At 30.6% G+C, this 23674-nt stretch overlaps 1 protein-coding gene across 1 annotated transcript; it reads right to left on the reverse strand.

The window, feature by feature from the left end:
* Positions 1–833: 833 nt before the first annotated feature.
* Positions 834–23674, reverse strand: LOC139517740 (uncharacterized). Its single transcript, XM_071309115.1, has 13 exons — positions 23641–23674; positions 21627–21695; positions 21164–21362; positions 20004–20312; positions 17866–17959; positions 17010–17059; positions 12702–12782; positions 11825–11905; positions 10531–10635; positions 6368–6421; positions 5604–5714; positions 4096–4146; positions 834–3396 (listed from the first exon to the last, which is right to left on the reverse strand). Exons 2-13 carry the CDS (start codon positions 21660–21662, stop codon positions 2960–2962), a joined length of 1608 nt encoding a protein of 535 aa, XP_071165216.1. The 5' UTR covers positions 21663–21695; positions 23641–23674; the 3' UTR covers positions 834–2959.

Raw genomic sequence — 23674 nt, forward strand, 5'->3', positions numbered from 1 at the left:
TCTCTATGTGTTTGTAGATTTTGCTCAGAACAAAGGAGATAATACAAAATTCTTATTTTAGGGCAAATGACCGCTAAAAAGAGGGACAGTCTACTATTTATATTGGCAACATTTGACTAGAAAGTAGATTTTGTCTTGCTGAATTTTTTTCCCATTCTTAGTTTCTATTTATCAATCATGATTTTTCTCAGACAAAATACAAAATAAAAAAGTACTATAAGTCCCACAAAGAGTTGTTGAACAATTTCTACATGTTACTTTAATTCTTGATCTTGTCTAGCTCAAATTTTTATTTTGCCTAACCAAGCTAATACATATATCTGTTGTGATTTTAAAGATATTATGTAAAAACGTAAAAGGTTTGTAAACATCGACATCAAAGGTCAAAAACTCTTATAAGGAGTCAACTGACGACTTCAACTAGGAGTCTTATTTGCAGAACGTGTCTTTCCGGTTATTTTTGCAATTCAAATTTTCACTTTATCTATTACAGATTTCAAGGCATTAAACTAGAATGAAGTAGTATGACAGTTTCGACGTATATGGTCAATTGGTAGAGCTCTACAATTTGAACACTATCGCCATCGTTAGATTTTCTCTATTTATAACGATTTTCAAAATTATTACAGACAAAACTTGAATGCATTTACCCTTGTGTTCTTTTTTTAGCAATGGCGGCCGTCTTGATGGCCAGTTGGTGTCATTTGACAATTTGTGTAGTTACTCTAATGCTAATTGTGGCCAAATCGGATAAAACCCGATATGATAAAGACACTTGACGATTAATCTTAATTACAACAAAGCAAACATAATACTATAATAAAAACAATAAATTGAGATTAAAATTTTTATTAGTTCACTCATGTTAAAATTTTACAAACTAAAAAAAATACGGTAGTAGAAAATATAGCAAGTAAAAAATAGAAGATATGGCTTTGCATACATACGAGAATCAAAGTACCATTACAGTTTTAGCTGGGACAACACGAAATTTTGATGGTTATGATTTTATAAATTATGTTTAGTTTTAAGGTTTTCCTTTACTTTCCATGCATTTTTTTGTGTGTGTACACATGGTCTGTGAAATAACAAGATATAAATAACAATGGCAACGCAATGAAAAAAATAATAATAATTTTTGAAAATACACCAATACACCTCATTGTCAAGCATTGCAAAAGTAAATATTTAAAAAAAATTGATGCCATTCTAAAAAGAAATTAGGAGAGACGGATTAAAAAGAAACTAGTATTTTCACAGTCATTAACAAAATGCTATTACAAAACAAAAGTTAAATCATGAAACATGTTTACATCAATTATCGGTATAAAAGAATCGTCTCCTACGATCTAAAATAAGTTTGCAATTTTGGCACATTTTTTTTTATCACATTGATATTGTCATTCGCTAAAATAAATAAAAGTTTCACGGAATTCGGTCAAATGTCCTACAGTCCGTATTTTTTTTACCTCTTGGTCCATTTGGTCGAGTAAAGTCACTATGCAAATCATCATTCTATTTCTGTTTTTGAAGTCTGACATGTGTTTTAAAACCATCTGCTTATCAATGACATTGTCATTAAACCAGTTCGCTATCCCACATAAATCAAATTGTCTATAGATTCCAAAGTTTGAGTTTCTGCACATTCGATGACGTCTGAAATTGTGCTCTACCAAGTTGTTTATTTTCTCATTTAGTCTACATCCATATATCGTGACCGATTTCAGTAGATCATAATAGCACGTCATTGTTTCTCAATCGGTGATGTATATCATTAATCTCAATTATTTGCAATGTTTTGGGGTATAACGTTACGACCTTCGCCCACGAAAAAAAGGTTGCTTTGGTTTTTTTTAAGTGAATTTATACACGATAATGATTTATTTCCCCATTCTACCGCCCCTTAATAAAAGTACTCCATACCATAGAGTCGGACAGCTTTGTAAAAGGTCCAAAAGGTAAACCTTCAAGGCCCTTGTATTTTGAAATTACAAATGAAAATAATGTAATCACTTATCAAAGATTTTAATGTTATCAGTTCTTAATGCCTGGTTGTAAATGTTTTTTCGTAAGCCATCTATTGAACTATTTAAGGATTCTGGATTAGAGAATACTTTACCACAAGTCATTACTAATGTTTAAATCAAAACACGAACTGGCATCAAAATATTTATCCAACCTTAGTGTGCATACACATAGTGAACAATCGTACAATACTCGATTGTCATCATCGGATAATTTTCTTTTCCCTTAATCAAATAAAGAACTATACAAATGGATTTTTTTAGTGGTCCAAAAGTATGTGAAATTAAAAAATCAAAAAGTATATATGCATTCAAACACTCTTACAAGTCATTATATTTTTAAAAGTGTGGAATTTATCAATTAAGCCACAATGTATGCTATAGGTTTTTTGTTTGTTTGTTGTTGTTATACTTTGTTATTATTATTATATTATTATAATCATTATTATGTACAGGTTAAAAGCATATTGCTAAATATTTTACGGTCACTTGATAGAAAAATGACCACTATTGTATAATTGTATAATTACTCTTAGAAAAACATGACTTATAAGTCACTTAAAAAATATTATGGTATTTTCAACGTTTACAAGCAGCAGTGGATATCACTTCTAAAACATGACCTGTTTGATACTAAATTGAATTACAAGAGTTCATCTCAGGTATAGTGAGGTCCGTATTGTTTCCTTTGTCAAGCTCTTATTATTTGTTTACTTCATCCAAAAAACCCTTTCCTTGCGATTGAGAACCATGATTAAAATCAATGGTAATGAAATGTAAAATATAAATATTCATTTCTTAATAGTAGAATAGTACATGCAATGATTTGTGCATGCGGTCAAATAATACAGTCAATGATTTTTTTAAATATATTCAGCAGTCATTTCTGTGATTGCAAAAAGTAACTTTAAACATAGAAACTAACAGTGTTTTTGTTAATTCTTGCGCACAACAAAATAATACTGCATTCTATTATTGTAAATTTCGCTGTTTCCGCCTGTACAATACGGTATGCTATTTAGTGCTTTTAGCTCTTCAGGAATATTACCAGCATTGTCATATATCAATTTAACTCTATCTATGTTGATTGGATCCGCAAAATATTTTCTTTTCAAATATTCGAAATCAACTACTTGTTTGAATTTCTGAATCGTAAAATCTTCTGTTATATATATGAAAATATGACGAGACGATCTCAAGATAATTTCTTGTTGTTCCTTTGAAGCATTTTCAGGGAATTTTTCAATGGTAGCTCCTGCGTCATATTTGTTATTCAACAATTCTAAATGTTGAATGTATCTCTCTACAGAGTTATTACACTCAACACTCATAACAGTAATGTCCCTAACCGGAGATGCAGTATATTCAGATCCTGAAACAAATGTCAAAAAATAAACAAAAACAAAATATTATTAAAATTACTCAGACTTCATATAGAAACCTTTAAGATAGAACGAACAGGGAGAAACATTATCAATTGAGTGTATCTATTCTCCGAACATGAATTAAAGGATTGCAGAATAACAGTTAAATTTGTCTGTATCTTGAACTAAATCTAAAAAAAGTGATAATATTGACCGACAGTCTTTAGTTTTTTTCACTGTTTGTTTTGAAGATCTGTATTTCTAGTCATTTTTTGTATTTTTTTCCGTTTTAGTATTGAATGTTCATTAGGTCTCCACTTTTCCTCTCATTGATACGAAGCGCATTCTGGATTATTATATATATATATCTTACAGCTATATATATACGATTTTCCATTGTAAGGTACAGCTAGCATTTCATGACATGCTTTATTTTTATTTTTATAGAGGATTGGTGCGTACAGGGAAGCCTCTGAACCAAGGGTTCCAAGTGGTAAAGGTCACAAATTTCCTTCGTTAGTTAGGCGCACGCCTTCACGACTTGTTTGAAAATAACAACAGCCTTGTCTACTTTTCCTCGATTGTTATATAAACGAATGAGAACAAGACGAAAGAAAAATACTTTTTGAATGTAAGAATATTCGTTAACAAACTGAAACAGAGTACCTCTAATACGTGTAATGCTATATGTTTTATTTTACTATTACCGTGTATGTCCTTTGAACCATTTGACCATAAACATTTCACATCGTTTTCTACTGAAAAAAAAAACCCAAACAAATATTGCAATTATTAAACATATAAACTAAGATACAAGTGCAGTTAACTGCTTGTATGACCATTGAATCTGTATTCGTTTCTTAATAGTTTGCGTGTATCCAACACGGACCTCGAAGTTTTGTATTATATATTCGGTGGCTGTATCTTTTACAACTTCTTTACTTTTGTGTGTTGTTAATAAAACCATTTCGCAACAATATTTTGTAATTTTCTAGATACATAATTGGATGAATTAATTCACTGTTTATTCCTTTCAAATGCTTAAATATTCAGTACGACATATACAGTTTTAGTGTCAATTCAAAATGTAGATTATTTACCCGTTTTAACTATTACTTATCAATCGTATGTACGATTCATTTTGTACATTTTATCGTGTATACAGTTTATAGAATCGTTTAAACAGTTTCTTAAATATTTTGTACAGTTTATAAAATCGATTTTCAAAAAAGGATTATACAACTTTTTTTACGAACTTAAACTAATTTCTTGCGTCTGAACCATATTTCCTCGGAGTTCGGTTGTAGTTTTACTTTTTGTACCTTTCACCAGAAACGACCGAAAGATGTAATAAATATAACAATTTTTTTATTCTTACTTAGATCTGTTTTTCAAATGTTCCTGTAGTTAATTAAAGTCAACAGTAGTATACCGCTGTTGAAATTTAAAAACTTATCTTGTAAAAAAAAAAACACTTAGCATTTCACAGGAGAAAGCAAAGCAATGAAGGCAATCCAGTTATTCTACAGATATAATTTGTTTGTCGGATCGTTATTCCTATTAAATTGTACTTTGCGGACTTTTGTAGGTATACAAATATTGCATATTTGTATAGACAGGTTCATATAATAACTTAAATACCAAGTTATCAGGCATTCTAAAATCGTTTAATCGACAACAAACATATATACAATTGCAAAGGTTATCTTAGAAAGACATTTCATAAAAGTGGTTTTAGCTATTTGGTTGACACAAAATTCTGATCAAAACGACCAACTTGAAACTTTGTATATATCGCCATTAAGGTTTGGGCTTATTGTTTTATTCCCAAATTTCACGATTCAAATATTAGAATTTGGTTGAAGATTGTAAATCGTATTGGTAAACGGTTGAATTAAGTTTTGGTTGAAGGTAGTGTACAATGAAGTTGTGGTCACACCAACTTATAAATTACACACCTGTTGAGATGTAAACTTTTCATAAATAAATTCAAATGTACTTAATATCTAAATGAGATATTCTATGCAGGGTAATGTTTAATGTACCCATATTCTTGTTTTTCATAAAATTTCTAAATCGTTTATTCTAATCCGTATTTAAGAACACAAAGAACATGACAACTGAAGTAGATGTTTTCATTCATTCTGAAAAAGCATATGCAATTAATTATGAAAGTAAAAAAACTATGAAAAACAAGTAGCCTTTAGTTTACCACCTCTTGGTAACAGTCTTCTGCTTGATCCTGCGTTGTGTTTCTTTGGAGTAACACCATTTTCGTCTAAAGGGTTTAATGGGGAAGTTTCTAAGGATGTTGAAATACTTGGACCTGAAATGTCGAAATATTAAACATCAGCATGACAAAAAAATCAACAAAGTGAAATCCATCATGCATAAACATTTGATCTCAGCAAAACGTATAAAATTTGATTAAAAATTAGACTTTACCAGAAGGTCCGTATTCAATTGCGAATAATGTCATTTTGTAATCTGACGAAAAAATAAAACAAGTCAGTTATATTCGATAATTAAAGGATAGAATTTAAACCTTTCAAACTAATATCATGAGCATGAGTTAGATCATGAGTTAAATCCTAGAATATCCATTTTGTAAAAAAGTAATATTTCACCCTTTCGAATTTTCCTGTCTCGTTATGCTTAGGGTGCAAGTAATTTTCTTATTTTGTTATTCTCCTAGTTGTTATTTTCTAATACTATGAGTTCAGAAAATAGTTAAAATTACTACTTATTGTAAACCAAGAGCCCAAACATTGTGCTTTCCTCATGATGATGTTTTGATTAACTTTTAATAGGTGGTTTTTAGAAATATGATGTAGTTAATAACTTTAATTATGCCTTTTTGTTGGTTTAATAAACGTTTCATTTGCTTTATGAAACATGAAAATATAAATCAAAACTACACTTAAACATCATTTCAACCAATCCAATTTAAAAAATAGCGAGAAGTAAGTAAATATGTACCTGTGGTATCTGGTGGGACAACACGCGTACCCATTTTGCCTCCTTGATCAGACTCTTACAAAAATAAAAAAGAATACATTATAAGTATTTTTATACAATACATGGAGCTTTCCCTACCACACCATAAAAGTATAAGACTGAAATACTTGACATTTTATTTTATTGTTACTATTTGGAGAATCTATGCAACTTCAAACATCCAACTGGTAACGGATAATATATTTACGAACAACAAAATAGTTCCATAAACATGATATAGTTATACAACTCCAGCCTCTTTGATTTTTTTTGGTGCTTAACATTCATAATTATTTTAAGACTGGTTTCTGTGATCAAAGATCAACTTTGAAGGAAAGCTGATATGTAAAGTGAATTGCATGAACACATTCAGACCGACTTCATGTATCTGCAGGTGTTTACGAAAGATTTGACGAGACAAATTTCCTGTTTATAAAACTTTTTTTTCGAAATACTAAGGATTTTGTTATCCCAGGAATAGAATACCGTAGCCTTACTTGTTTTTGGCTTTATAGCTATTTTGATTTGAGTTAAATTATAATCCTGGTACCTTTGATAACTTTGTAAACATTATAGGAACGACTTTGCATTAAATAAAATTGAGAATGGAAATGGGGAATGTGCCAAAGAGACAACAACCCGACCATATAAAAGTCAACAGAAGAAGGTCACCAAAATGTCTACAATGCAACGAAAAATTCACGCACCCGGAGGCGTTCTTCAGCTGGTCCCTAAAGAAATATATATACCAGTTCAATGATAATGAACGCCATACCAAACTCCAAATTGTACACAAGAAACTAAAATAAAAAATAATACAAGACTAACAAAGGCCAGAGGCTCCTGACTTGGGACAGGCGCAAAAATGCGGCGGAGTTAAACATGATTATGAGTTCTCAACCCTCCCTCTATACCTCTAGCAAATGCAGAAAAGTAAACGCATAACAATACGCACATCAAAATTCAGTTCAAGAGAAGTCCGAGTCTGATGTCAGTAGGTGCTATCATAGAAAATAACAGTTAACTGACATGCCAGCTCTAAACTTCAATTAAACTGATGAAAAGATTATGTCTTCATCATATGAATACCAGGCACAATCCCTCCCGTAAGGATTTAGTATCATACCATCACTCTTTTTAACTTTCCTTGAGCAGACATAAGCCGATGACAACGAAATTTCAGGAATAACAGAACAAGACGTTATCTTTGATAATGAACGTTTAAACGACGATGGCGCAACAGATTTATCAGAAATTAATCCATTGCACACTGTTTGTAGAGGTTACGCCGTGAATCTGGATGATTGATTAAAAGTTATGAACACACTCCTAGTCAAGATAAAGAGGAATGAGACAATTGTGATTATCAGTAGGAATTACCACTGCTATGTAATGATTACTTATTAACAGGTGAAAATGGCAATACTTTAATGACACTGTTCCTGAACCGGCTCCTAAATAATCTAAGGATGTAACCAATAGGATAGAGTCTGATGATTCTTAATGAATTATAGAGACAACTAAAATTGAAATAATGGAAACATTGGTAAACAAAATCTTGACTATTGCTATTCTGTGACGATATTGAGAAAGTATGTGCTATGTTTAAGGTTTATGTACCCTTCTGTAGCCATTTTTGTACGAATTTTTCAAACCTCAATTGTATCAAAACTACAGATATAATGAATAATAGAGATAGGCCATTTAGTACATATTCCAGGGGGAAACTTGATGCAAAGCATTATTTTTTTACTGTTTCATTGCATTTGATAGAAAATGAGGACTTTTGTGGCAAATAAATCAAGATTTTTATAGAAAATCCACAGCCTTTAAAACAGAGATTTTTGTTATAAAATTTGAAACATACATTACTCACTTGATTTTCTATGATGTGCTAGTGTTCATTTTTTATAAAAAGTTCTAAGCAACCTGTAAATTCCAAAACACCTCGTGCTGAGTCACAAAAGTCGAGGGCACCGTAAAAGGTGTACTTGATTTTGGCCGTATTTATAATAGTTTTAACAAATAACTACATTTATAAACTTGTTTTAAGGAAATCAATACTAGCACTGCATGCAATAATCCTATATCTATCAGTCATCAAATTGCCAAATATGAGAGTACAAGGATAAATGCTGTGGATTTTCTATAACAATCTTGATTTATTTGCCACTTACTCCTCTTTTTCTATTAAATACAATGGAACAGTAAAAAAATAATGCTTTGCATCAAGTTTCCCCTTGGAATATGTAAAAATGACCTATCTCTATTATTCATTATATCTGTAGTTTTGATACAATTGAAGATTGATAAGTTCGTACAAAAATGGCTACAGAAGGGTACATAAACCTTTAAGAGTAAGGTTTATGTACCCTTCTGTAGCCATTTTTGTACGAATTTTTCAAACCTCAATTGTATCAAAACTACAGATATAATGAATAATAGAGATAGGCCATTTGGTACATATTCCAAGGGATCTATCTCTATTATTCATTATATCTATAGTTTTGATACAATTGAAGATTGATAAGTTCGTACAAAAATGGCTACAGAAGGGTACATAAACCTTAAAGAGTAACTTTAGAGATGAATGTAGCGCAATATTTAATCGAAATGAATGCATATCAAATTTTGATAAGTTATGTTTACAGACAACTTATGGTATCTGAATTCTTTTTACAAAAACCTTATATTTGACAGGTTGAGCACACGTAAACATGGCAGCCCCGCCACGTTCTGTATGTTCCTGTTTAAAGTTTGGAGCTTGTAGTTTAATGCTTTTCGTTTGTTGTTGGATATCATCTTTGTTTTTTGTTCATTGATTTGTTCATAAATCAACAGTTAACTATATTTCACTTGAGTTGTTTTAGAGCTGTTTAAAGGAGACAATGGTGCATTAATTTTTGCCTATTGTTAAAGGCCGTTGAGTGGCCTGTTTTAATTTCTGTTATTTGGTCACTAGTAGATATTTTTCGCATTTGCAATAATACCATATATTTTAAACTGTGAAATTAAGATAAAGGCCAAATATTTCATAAACCGAATATAATTGACCTACTACTAATAAGATATAATAATGGAACACAATAATGGACACTGAACGTTGGTTATTGAAGAATGAATGACGTCTAGGTCAGATGAACGTTTATAATTTCCAATGATTCTTTTTTAAAAACGGATAAATACAATGGACAAGTGTCGGTTCGTTAAACCAAACAACGTAAAAAAAAAACGATTCGTGGGCAGTATTAGGATATCGATTATTACAATCCACGTTCATGTTTGTAGGAATAGAAAACCTCTTTAGAAAAAAGATAAATATTCTTTCACAAAATTAAATGTTGTGAAATTGTTACTAAATTGTCTCAGAAATAAATTCAATGACCCAGCTACTTGTGCAAAATGTACTCCACAAAAGAGCTTATGTCGATATTATTATATATGGGAAGAAATGAATAGATTTAAAACTCTGATATGAAAGCAGTTGGTCTTTGTCGTCCAAATTTAAACAATGATTCTTCTGACATGTTTGCCAGTTAACCAATATTATATCATTACTAAACTAAGTGCCTTTTTTTAACAGATAAGATTTCCAAAGAAGCATGACCATAAACGACTAAGGTAGAGGGGTACATGTTGCATTAATGTTGTTTGAAATAACTATAAAGCATGGCAAATGATTAATGCTTAACGACACAGGCAATGTAAGGAATTTAAATGCTATGGAGCTGTCCAGGCTCATGAAAATCCCTAGTGTAGATACTAAGTAAACCAAAGACATTCACATGTTTTCTCTGATATGTGCAACACGAAAGAAGGGACATATGAAACAGGATCTGCTTACACTTCCGGACAAATTACGGTTAAATACTGTAACATCATTGTTATTTAAGGCTCGTGCATTATATACATGTATCTAACAGAAATAACCTTACAATTTCTTGCAGGACACCATATTTATAGAAATACTCTCATGATACAAAAAAACTTGTTTCATGTCAATAATGTGTATCATAAACAGTAACAAAATAAAATTAAAAATAAGTTATTCTAGACTTTCTTCATTTCTTTTATTTTGTAGTTTAATATATATTCCATTTGTAATACATATTTCTTAAATGTTAAAAATATTTTTTTATATTTACCAAATTTTTGATCGTTCGGTTGTTCTTTGTTGATTTTCACTGTGTGATATCCATCCGCCTGCGTCTCTTTATGGTCTACTTTTATTGGCATATGTTTAGAAGAATCTAAAATTAAGCGTGTAGTCATACGATAAAAAGTTTAAAAAAACGTGAAACTCTCTTTTTAGCTTACCATTAGCCAGATGACATTTAAAGAATTCCTCTACATTTTTCTTATTTTACAATCAAAGTTTGCATACGGGTTTCTTAGTTTTTGTTGAAAAATTTCGTTAGGATGTGAAAAGTCTCGTCAAACTTTACCTTGTCATCCTGTAATAGAGGTTTCACCTTGGAAATGATACTCTTGTGTGATGTTCCTTTAACTGTTCGCTCGTAATATTTCAACCTTGATTTGAATTTGTGCAAGCCATTTAGCTTTTTCTTGGCTGAACAGTTACTTATTCATACCGTATATAACCATTTTAGGAATATCATTAGTCAAAATTTCCGTGAATACCATGAATATTGCTTAAGAATGAAGATTAATTGGTATTCATTGCTCTTCATCATTCTCATTCGATAATTCAAATGTCCAATTTAAACGCAACAGTTAAAACACGCATCTGAAATACCGCGTAATGAACCCAGTATTTTGTAAACATTTTGTCGATGACACTGCTTGGGGACACTTCGTCAACGAATGCATACAAACTCAGTATACGTACTCACACTCTTGTATCGGTCATTGATATATTTAATACGATCGTATTCTATCAAATGTTTGTCATAAAATTTAGAACTAATGCACACAATGAGGCGTTTTAGAACTTAGGCATTTTTAGAAATTTGAAGACATGCATAGATATGGCAGTTGATTTTCACTTGCTCTGTTGATTGATAGTGTTTGATTTTGTCAATTCCAATGGACTTTTCTCCTTTTTGAATTTGCTTTGCAGTTCGGTATGTATTTTAGTATGTTACAGTCTTTCGTTTTATAGACATTGTCTTTTCACTAAACACATCAAGGTTTGGTGACTATATAGAATGCATATTATCTATCGCATTTGTAATTATAGAAACCACAAATATAGTTTTGTCTGATTCTTCTCATCATTTTTTTCAGATAAGCTCCTGCAAGAGGAAATTCATAAAAGTAATGGTGTTTCTATATTTAGAACGACATTTAGCTCCATTATCCTACTATTATACTATTATTCATACCAATTTTCCCCACTTGCCATGTGTTTTTAGAAGAACCCACATCAGGTATGTGTGAGACCAGAGTGTGTTTGGGATTCATAAATTTAATATATACCTTGTTCAAAACTGAACATTTTTCTCAGCCACAAAGGAGTCGTGCATTCGTAAATCCATACAAACGAGACAGTCAATAACACTGAAATAGATAATAGATTTCTAGTAGTTAGAATAATCTGTAATTTTGTATATGTATAATATAATATAAAACGGCACTTGGTAAATTCAAAACTACTAAACATGTTTACAATTACGTAATCTTAAAAAATATTTTGAGTCGACAAATAAACAAAGCACTACAGAAAATCCGTCACAGAATTATTACACTAGTGTTTCCTTTTCAAATTGAAAAAAACAGTGCCAGTCCGATAAGCTACTGTGGCACTATCTATATACATTGTTATATAAACCAGCTTACTTCTTATCTAAACGAAAGGAAACAATGGTAAATATATTTCGTAACATAATATCATAAGAAAGAAAACAAGTGTCTTTTTTTACTTGTGTGTTCTTATTGTTTTGGACCTCAATACTGTTAACCCTGCATTCTTTTTGATATTTTTATTTTTTGTTTGTTTCTAGTGTCAATTTTGAGTCTTCGCGCGGCTGGCGTACAGAATTTAGTTCCTGGTATCTATGATAAGTTAAGTTTCCTGATATATGCCAAGGCCATGCAATTAAGATGAAAATACATTTTTAAAAAGGTATGTGTTTTTCAAATTTAAAACATTTGAAAAGTTGGGATGCCCGATGCCTCAACTGCTCACCCTTACAAACAATGACCGATCTACCCTCTTTTTTCAGCTACAACTATTATGGAAGAATGTCCTGTAACTAAAAAAGTAATTTACTAACAAGTGAAACAACTATTGTGACATATTATTTGTTAAAAGGGGCTATAAAATAAAAGATCCTAAAAGTTTTATCCAACTTACAAAAGCAAATGATACATATAACAATTATTGTCTTTGGAAGTTCAATGTACTGGTTTCGCTGTTTTTCATAAGTCTGTGCATCTAAAGTAGTATGACAATATCATATTAAGAAATTTCCTGTCAGTTTTTAAAGAGCACATATTCATTATTATTCAAACCTATTTTGAAAATTGTACAATTACTTATATCTATGCGAACCAATAACATTTCCATAATACTATCTTAAGATAATGAAGCGTTATATCTTGCTTCGCATGTATCCCGACTAACCAATACCTAAGATAATGCATGTTCATTTTCTTTTGACAATAATTCAGACATTGAAGAACGATCAGAAGAAAGGTGCGTTGCTAGTAAAGCTGTGTCCAACAACATACAGTGAAAAAAGGACCAAAAACGTGTTGTCCTTTTTATCCTCATAAAACGGAAAAACAATCGATTGTAAAAGAAGGTACGTCACTTCTTAGAATGGTATCAAGTAAAAAAAAAAATGATAAGCATGCTAGGAAGATTTATCAGTTAAAAACAACCATGCTTACGGAAAATAATATACTTTGAAAGGTTATTTGAAGTTTTGAAAAATGGCAAGCGAACTTCGTAGTTCATAGGGTTGCGGCTAACTAGTACATGAACTTATTGTCGTTTACAATAATGCTCATTCTTTATAATTCGTCCGTGTATTTCAACCAGTCCGTTAGACAGAAAGTTCCCCTTTATCATAACCTGCGTCAAAGATCTTACAACAAAATACTTTAAGTCCGGACAGAACAATTTGAAAACATCACTTGATAAACCTTGTGATCCAGGCGTTTTATTGCTTTTCATTCTCTTTAAAATTTCACCAGCTTCATCAACTGATATTTCAACTTCTAGTTTATCTTGTTCATCTAAAGATAACTTTCTAACATTTACATTTTGTAGACTATTTTCAATATCTTTAGGTTTACAACATTCAGCATCTCTGTTTTTGTACACATTTTCATATTTTTTTAACCTGTTTAAGTATTTCTTTTTGGTTAGTTACAATATCACCATTTCTTTTTCAACCTTTGGAATAATCTTGCTGGTAAAATTCTTAGATGCAAGTCCACAAAAATAACTTTTCTCTCTCTTTTATCCACTGTATTCTTGGTCGAACTATTTTACCATGGTTACTTTCTTAATTTTTCTAGTTCATTTTTTGTCTTCCAATTGCTGTATAGAACCTTAGTTTACATTTTCTTCTAAAATTTTAATGTCATCTTTAAATGTTTTCCCTTCTCTCTCTTTCCTTCTTTTTGAAGATAGTGTATGAGATAGTTTTGGCCCTAACCTCCATTAATAGAGTTTCCAAAAAAAAAGCTGACTAATAATTGTAAAATGAAGATTATCATTATTCATTCATTAATATTGTCAAAATTATATACTAAGGCTTTTTTTTTACATTCATTTTATTTCCTTGATAGCATAGTCTGCACCATACAACAACGAATTATTGAACTTCCATAAACGTTTCCCCCTAATAAATGGATTCAATTCAAGTTCAAGAATAATTCTAGAATGATCCGAGAGGTAACTTGGTTCTACACAATGACAAAATGTTTTCAGAAAGTAAGAACAAATCAAGCCTAGCTTGTTTGAAAGATGATTTTTCCTCCAAGTGGTATTTCTACTAATTTGTAGTACTTTGTAGTACTATGTCCTGATTAGAAAAAAACCATTGAAATCTTAGGGTAGATTTCAAATATATCTGCACCCGTAGACAAAAGCTTGAAGGACACAATACAGTCATAATACAAGATTTAAATCATGAAGATTAAATCTGGCAAATTATTACAAATAATTATTAAAATGTGGTTCTAAAGTTAATGATTCAACTATCCATCAAGGACTAATGATAACAAATACAGATCACAGCATGGCTAACACAAAGAAGGTACACCCATAATGAATAGTAAATTTTTTAAAACCATTAAAATGAAGCACACTAATTTTAGGTAAAACCATTAAACAAAAATAAAATGACAGACTAACAAGAAACACCATGTTACAAGCCGATAGCATGATCAAGAACATAAATAAATAAATCCGTAATCAAATCGCATACACACCAAACGAATGCAAAACCACAGTCATATATCTTAATTAATACGTGCATTATCTTATGCAAGAAATTGTAGATTTAGACTGGATTAAAAGTTAGCTTATCCTCTCACTTGTATGACAGTTGTATTAAACTCCATTTATATTGACAACGACGTGTGACCAAACAAACAGACAAAGTAGGTAAAAATGTCAAAAATAAGGGTTCGTTATATATTTATGGTGTAATATAATATGATTTACCAGAATGTGATCCTATAAAAAAGATGTGGTATGATTGCCAATGAGACAACTATCCACAAAAGACCTAAGTGACACAAAGATTAACAAATATAAGCATGACATGAAGGAATTATTTCTTAAATAAAAAAAGCATGCCTCTGAGACTAAACAATCAATCCGTTCACATCCTACATACAATTGAGTTAGTGTAAAGACGTCATAAACAGCAAGAGAAAAACATGACCTTGTGCAATGCCAAGTTTTAGGTATCGACAGATTGTAGATCCATGAAAATAAATATGTATATAACATACTAGTAATTAGCTTGTAATCTACTAATAACAAAAATAATATTCAGTGATCTTATTACAGTGTTGAATAGATAACCTTTTAGAACAAGTTTATTTAAGGTAGCACTCCACAGTTAGGTGTGTAGTTTCGCATTTTTGGCCCCTGTGGATTTTTTAAATATGAGCGCTAGTGTGCAATAAAATTCATTTTTGGATAGCTGAGTATTAAAATAGCCTTTGTATTGGGTTTATATGAACATCAAGGTTATGTAATGTATGCAATATAGGCTGTTTTCTGTATGACAGTCCGTATTTGCATATCCATACCATACATTGGTCCGGCAATTGTTGTAATGTTTTTTTCCAACTTTTTATCGCACAAACTTTGTGATTGGATTTTACGAAAAAATGAGAAGAAAGACACCCATTTTTTATTTGATCATTAGGAAGATTTAAGAAAACAGTTTCTAAAAAGGTATCACTCAAAGGCATTGAAATTCTAGTTTGATCCAAATTTTGGGAGGATATATGACATGTTCACCCCCCTTTTTGCAATATTTTATGGTAAATAAATGCTGAATGTTGCCATGGATACACATAAAAGGAATAAATTTTCATCCTTTTGACTTTGGAAAATTCAATCTATGGAAGATACTGATACATACATATGCACATGTACAACACAAACAGTTAGGTTAATGTATTAGAAATCCAGGAATAGGAGATGATAAAACATTTTGGGGCTCATTTTTAATTTTATTTTCTAACTGTAGAGTGCTACCTAAAGTTTACATGGATCATTTCTAAATTTCCGGGCACGGTTAACAACATTTCCGTAAAAATGAGGATGTGCTATCCCGTTTGAAATAAGTTTTCTGCAGTATTTTTCTAGATAATTGCATCAGTAGGGCATGAAACTGAAATACATATAAACAGAATGGTTTTGCTGCATTTTGATATATTTTTTTTTCTCGAAAAATCCTGTTCATACTAATGTTAAAATATTTTGGGTCTCCAATATTTTGAAGTGATTCATAAAGTACTTAGCATGCTAACATTTCCTTCAATTTACTTGTTTTTCACATTGTGAGCTTTCGAGTACACTTGTCTAATCTTGTCTTATTCATGAATTTATCAATATAGAAATCTGTCTATGCTGTTTGAAAGATGAATGTTTTTATAAAGTAGGCATCTTTTTACTATAATTTTCATACAGTTTTAAGAAAAGGTCTTTACGATTTTTGTACGTGCATTTGCAGTGTTACCGATCTGATCACATTCAATGTTTTCATCGGGATTGATTTAGCTTAATAACCTCAAAAATGCTTTTTATTGCATGCATATCAATCGATTTTTTGGGATTTTTTATCCTGATAATTTCTGATCTAGCTGCATATATATACGGATAGATATAATGTCCATGTTTTAGTAAGTATACAGTTAGTAAAATAACATAAATTGAAGTAGATACTCCGAATTTTATTCGCACAGCAACAAGGGGAGGAATATATTGAGACTAAAATTCCTACTTCAAATGAATAGCTTGAAATTTTCTTTTGGGTTTCAATTTGAATGATAGTGATTTTTCCTGATTTTGTATCATTACCACAGACAAGTTTAAAGATGCCGTGTTGGCAATTGACTGATCACTAGAAATTTCGAAGCTCGACAATCATATATGTTGCAGTATTAGTATGCAGGAAAACAAGCTTACCCTGAATTTCATTTTTACTTTTAATTTTCTGAGATTCTTGAGTCATTTTCCTGAAATAACAGAGCATAAAAAGACAGAATTTGCAATAAATCAGTTACTATATACCAAATATGTATAAGTAACTGATAATAAATATCATCCCGTTCAAAGAATATAATTCATTTGTTATGTATATAGGTGAACAAAACTTAAATGAACACAGGAGAGTCTAAACTTTCTCACTGTTTTATCCATTTGTAAACTTTTGAGAAATGAAACACGGGAAATTGTTTTTTTTTGTTTCGCCATCCTTAGTTTTTAAATATTCGGCTCTGATGGTTCCTGGTGAAGGCAAATCCTGAACGCGCTTCGTATGCATGATAGTTATAAAATATTTTTTTCACGTAAATTGCAGACGTATTCAATATTATAAGATTTTATTACAATGTTATCTGGTTAAACATGTATTTAAAAAAGAAGATCAATAAGATAGGAAGCTAAGAGAGAAGGCATACGGAATTGTAAAATGAGTATAAAAATATTAAAAGATGTTATCTAGAGGATCTAGATGCTTCACTTCTAGTTTTTGTTGGGTGAAGATAACTAGCTAGAAGGCTTATGTTAAAGTTTTGTTGACTTTTGATTTTGTAGTAGTTATCTTCGATTGGCTGATATGAACTTAAATAAAAAGAGGACTACTTGATGAAACATATTTTCCTCGTGCATGTATCAAGTCTGGAATATGACAGTTGCTTTTCACTTTTTCCGTTGATTGACACCGTTTTGTTTTCGAATTTGCTTAGATTTAGGTAGACTTTGTTATACTTTTATTTCTTATCATTATTCGTTTTAAAGCAAATATAATCTGAATACTCACTTGTACTTGTACAAACTGTACACTACTGGGTAACATTTAGTTGTTTCATTTGACACGTCCAGATAATTAAGACAATCATTAACATTCATGATATCTACAATTGTTTAAATAGCAGTGAATGTTTGACGACAGTTTACACATTAAAACACTAACTAGAGGTTGCAATTTAAAGTAAGAAGAATATTAACATATCCTTATCACTCAGCAGCAAATGCAAAAATGGAATATATTGAAATCCATGTTAAAAAACGGAGTGTCTAGAAGGAAGTTGACCGGGAAATTGTAATGCCTTATTTACTCTATGCATATAGGGAGGTATCCCATGAAAATATCTTTACATTTTTTGCTCAGCTTGAGATTTTGTGTGGTTTGTATGTGAGAGGGCCTTCTTAAATTCTGAGGTATCATATAACTGGAGAGGGAGAGAGAGAGAAGTTAATAAATCTGTCGTTGAACATGTTGTTTGTTGTTTATATTCCGGAAATATGCGGAGATTACAAGCTTGGTAAAGAGCAAGTTGAAACATCGTAAACATCAAGTTAAGATAAGGGTATGATAAATCAGCTGTACAGAGAAGTTTGATTGCAGGCTATGAAGTACTCGTCTTACTATATTTAGAAACCGAGAAAATGGCAGTAGAGCTGAAAGATCCGTTCGAAGTTGTGGAGCGTGTAAATGTCTAAATTTATGTCAGTGAACGTAGAGGCAGCGTCAGATATCATATCAACTTTCTGAAGAACATACTCCTGTATCAATGCATATTACGACTAAGAGGACACTCATATTAAGCTAGAATAGTTATTTCCTAATGATAAAAATATGTTGGGCAGAAGTACAAAGATGTTTTCCCAAATGTACCAGGAAGATGTAGCAATACATAATATTCTTGCTTTTTTAATGGAATACCGATTTTTATTAAAGACAGTATCGTACTCTCCTTGCAAAACGAGAGAAAAATTAGCGACAGCTAGATGACATGCTTCAGCGGAGAATCATTAAACCATCCAAAAAGTTCAAGGAGTGCACCTATTGTTTTAGGGACTAAGCTAGACAATTCAATTAGAATATGCATTGATTACAGAAAACTTAATGACATAAGTTTATCTGAAAATTATCCGATTCCTAGCATCAGTGTATATTTTTTTGAGTAGATTGGGGAAGTACAATATGTCAATCATTTTGACTAATATAGAGGCTATTATTGGATTCACTATTGGAAGACATCAAAAAAGTCAAAATTTAGGACACCACATGGCTGTTTTATCATATAAAAGACCGTGTTCTGGATGGATGCAGCAATTCAAAATCCTAGTTTGGTTATATTATAATCTTCAACGATAGATGAACTGAATATATAGAGCATATAAGAAATGTACTTTATCAAATTTAATAGTCAAACTAGGAGAGAGTTAAACGTGTATGTCTCGGAAAGACAAGACTAGACCCAAAGAAGCCTGAAGCAATGAAATAGTTTCTGTTAACATTAACTAAAGGATTTACGATCATTTTATGACTACCAGGACACTATAGAACTATACCGAGACAGCCTCAATAAGCTCTTGTCTTGGCCATTGGATCATTATCATATTATTTTAATGGTCGTAAAAACCGATCACAATCTGTTTGTGTGGCTAAAATAAATGAAGGATCGAAATCAGAGACAGCAAAGATGATAATTAGGCTTGCAGTCATATATATTTACAAAAAACTTAAACAATTATTTGTGAATTTGTTATGGAGTTTGAAATAATTTAAAAACAGAGAGAGACTCAAATAATTGAAATTGATAGAAAATTTGGTGAATTTTGAGAAAAAGAGGGAGTGTTGAAAAAATTGTCCTGTCCCTAAGTACCTATGACTTTTGATACCATTTCTGAAACAACAGTATACTATAATTAACCACCCTTAAATGCCCTTAAATGTGTTCTAGTAGTTATAATTTGAATACAAACAGCTATGTATTTTTTAAGGGGTCAGCTAAAGGACGCCTCCGGGTGCGGGAATTTATCGCTACATTGAAGACCTGTTGGTGACCTTCTGTTGTTGTTTTTTCTATTGTCGGGTTGATGTCTCTTTGACACATTCCCCATTTCTATTTTAAATTTTATTCAAGATATAATAGTGTAATTCAGACGTACCAGTTGAGTATGAATCTTCTTGATTTATATCTCTGTAACACGAACAATCTTCATCGAATGGAACACAGAAGTTTTGATTTTTTGGGTATGTAATAAACTTGTATCCATTTGTATGATCACATGCACAGCTTCTGTCTCTACTAGAATTTTTATCTGAGTAAATAATCTGACCTTCTTCATTACACAAGGATTTTTTGAATAGGCATCTTGATTGCTCGTTTGACCAAGAGTGTCGAAATTGGAATTCATCTCCAGGACAAATTTCAGAATTTAAATAACCTGAATTCCTATCTTGAATCGGGTATTCCCCTATGAAATAGAAAAAATAATATCACTCAGAAGAACTCATCAAAAAAGTACGCCAAGTCTCTGAGTTTGAAAATAAGATACATTTTTGTCTTCTTCTGTCAAATTATACGGAAGTGGAGTTGTATATCAAATCTATACTACTCTTTTTTAATAAGTGTACCAAACACGATTTAAATGGTTGTATTATCACGTCAAAGATTATTTGTGAAATACTTTAAATATTGGCGTAAAACTAATACAGCAACACATTCTTGTTATTTTACATTTCGTATTTTAAAAACCGACTATACTTCTGAACATTGAATGAATCAATTATTGTAGTAGGGAAAAATATTAGGGGTAATATTGATTAGAGAAAATTCAATTACGAATGATTTATAATTAAAAAAATTGTAACTTATAGATGAAACATTTTAATTTATTTTGTTGTTTACTTAGTAAAACTATATTTATAAAAGTAATTTGCAGCTGTCTTGATTATTATCGTAGTTATATTTAAAAATGTAACTATATACAAGGTGACATGTGACATTATTTGTTTATGGCCCAGTCAAACTATATATATATACCGTCTAGAGTTTTAAATAACCGATACATATAAGGTATGTACTTACATTTGTACCTTGAACTATCGCTTTGTATTAACGTTCCCGTTATATATAGAACTTATTCAACTACTTCGTGAAATGGTAGTTTCGTTTCTTTTCTGATATATAAAGACCTTGTGTAACTTTTCCCAGATGTATCTATATATATATATATATATACCTTATTTAACTACTTACTTGTACTTCTTTAAATTTATCGTATATTTTAGTACTTTTCTAATGTAAATAAACTTTCATAATTACCAGGTGGAACTAGCGTTCTACTGTATTTACAAGTCTGCAGAAATTGTAATTGTTTGTTTCGAACCCGTAAACAATGATACGTTTGGGGATTCAGACAGATTTGCTGTGCTATTAATTGTCGAAATTGCTTTGGACAGTTGATCACTAATACACTATGATTTAGATCTGTTGTACTGTTAATTTTTCCAATGTATGAAACCTGCAGATATATGAATGTGAATATTAGAATATCTCCCTAGAGAGAATATGAAGGACAATAAGTTCACCAAACGTCTTTTCACATTTTAGAATTGGTGTGCATAAAAATGTACGGTTTCATATGATGGTTCCTTAAAATATCTTTTGAAATCTTATAACTTTGTCTGACTATAAACTGATTTTGTTTTTGTTATTCTTTTTGCTTTGCGTTAGAATAAAAAAATAGTAAGCTAAAATTGCAATATCATGTATAATAATTACTCACCAAAAAGAAAACAGCACAATATGATGTGACTTGCATTCTTAAAAATTATGTGATATCCATAGTATCCTGCTACAATGTGTAAATGTATGTTAAAGTCATAATCTATATATAAATTATCATTTGGTTTTCTTAAAGGACATGAGAAGCAACTATGTCTAAAGTATATATGGTTTACAAATATGTGTTCCATATATACAAATAATTCGTTTATAGTTAATATACTTGTAGACAACTTATTTCAATAATATTATACGGTGATGTTGTTTACAGAGTCTGGAAATTTACTAGTAGTTATGATATGCGAAGACTATTAAATCCGGTAATCAAATTGTCAAAAAAAAACCAATTCAACGCTGTAACAAGATAATTAAATATAGTTCTTTTGTTACAAATACTGATTTTGTTATTATATTAAAATAATTGTTTTCTCAATTGCTTCATACCTCTTCCAGTCGATTATGCGACATGGTATTTTCTAATTATTTGAGTTCGTACGGTTGCCTATAACTGCTTTCATCGGCTTCATTTGGACTTTGGTGGATATATAGTTGTCTCTTTGGCAATCGTGCAACATGTACTTATTTTCATAATTTGGTGTCTTGACCGCTTTTATTTAATAAGAACCCGACTAAAAAAAACCAATAACATTCATTAACCTAAACATGAAAATACTAAATGCTATGAAAGTGATGTATTCATTTTCAAAACAATGTTTGAAATTTTTTTTTATCTTTTTCGACTTTTTCATTTTCAATTTATTCTTTTTTGAAGATCAAATTCTCTAGACATCTGTATTCCTGTTCACACCCATGAATTGATTTGATATGCATTTACACCTACAAACACACACGCAATGGATTACAAACATTAAATAACAGATAAGCGCTTATTAGAAATCTTTCCCAATAAGCAAAGGTACCATTGCCCTTGAATTTATTTCTCTTTTAATGATTGAATGTGCTGTAATGGTCAGCATCTCTGTCTCTGTTTAAGGTGATATGTGAATGGTCACCGAAAGATGTAAAATGAAAAAAAAATAGATTGTAAGTTTGCCTCCTAAAAAAAATGACAATAATAAGATCAACTTAATTTTGAATATTGATAGATTTGGTGCGACTCGTGCAAATTTAAATAAACCAAAATGTTTTAGTTTAATTGCTTGATAGCTTTATAAAACCCCTTATAAGTATATGAGTTCTTGGTGATATTAACACTTTTTAGATGAATTGATAGAGTAAATTTCCTTTCTTTAGATCACCGTACTGGCCTACACATTTTACGAAGAGTTCGTGCTCACTTATAAGTAAATCAGAAGATACAATATTTTAAGATACTAAAGGGACAATAAACAGACGCTACGACATAAACAAAATTTTTAAAACAGTAAAAAGCTTTTGAGGTTAACATGGTTAAATCAACCAAAACTGGAGTGAATTATATAAAAAAAAACAATATGACATATTAAATGTTTTTTCAATCGAAACTGATTTTTAAATCGAAAGTAAAAAAAAATATTCCCAGATCTGAAACTTAAAGTCAATATATTTAGATTAAAGTACAATTTTTACTGAGAGTCTATCAATTAAAAGGGTGTTTGCTTCAAATATGCATTTATTGGATTGATATGTTATTTGTGTAATTACCTGACTTTAAAATATTAAGATCTGAAGTATAAAAATGCAGTTCCCCCTTTTTTTATTTATTAATTTCAAAGAAGACAACTAAACATGTTAAGAACACAACCAAAAGGGGAGTAAATTATAAAAAAAATAAAGTTGGAAGAGATATGAATGTGAACCGTTTTATTAATTTTTTTATAATGATTTAAAATCGAAACTGATTTTTAAATCGAAAGTAAAAGTATATATTTCCAGATCTAAACTAAGTAAATTATTTACAAAAAACAAAATACAATTTGAACCGAAATGCAATTAATTAAAACATGTTTGCTTCAAATATGCATTTATATAGTATATATGTAAAAACCTAACGACCGAAATACTAACATACCTACCTAGATGTTTACCTACCAAAAGCATATGAAATGT

Source organism: Mytilus edulis, chromosome 3, assembly GCF_963676685.1.
Source record: "Mytilus edulis chromosome 3, xbMytEdul2.2, whole genome shotgun sequence".
NCBI classification, from domain to species: domain Eukaryota; kingdom Metazoa; phylum Mollusca; class Bivalvia; order Mytilida; family Mytilidae; genus Mytilus; species Mytilus edulis.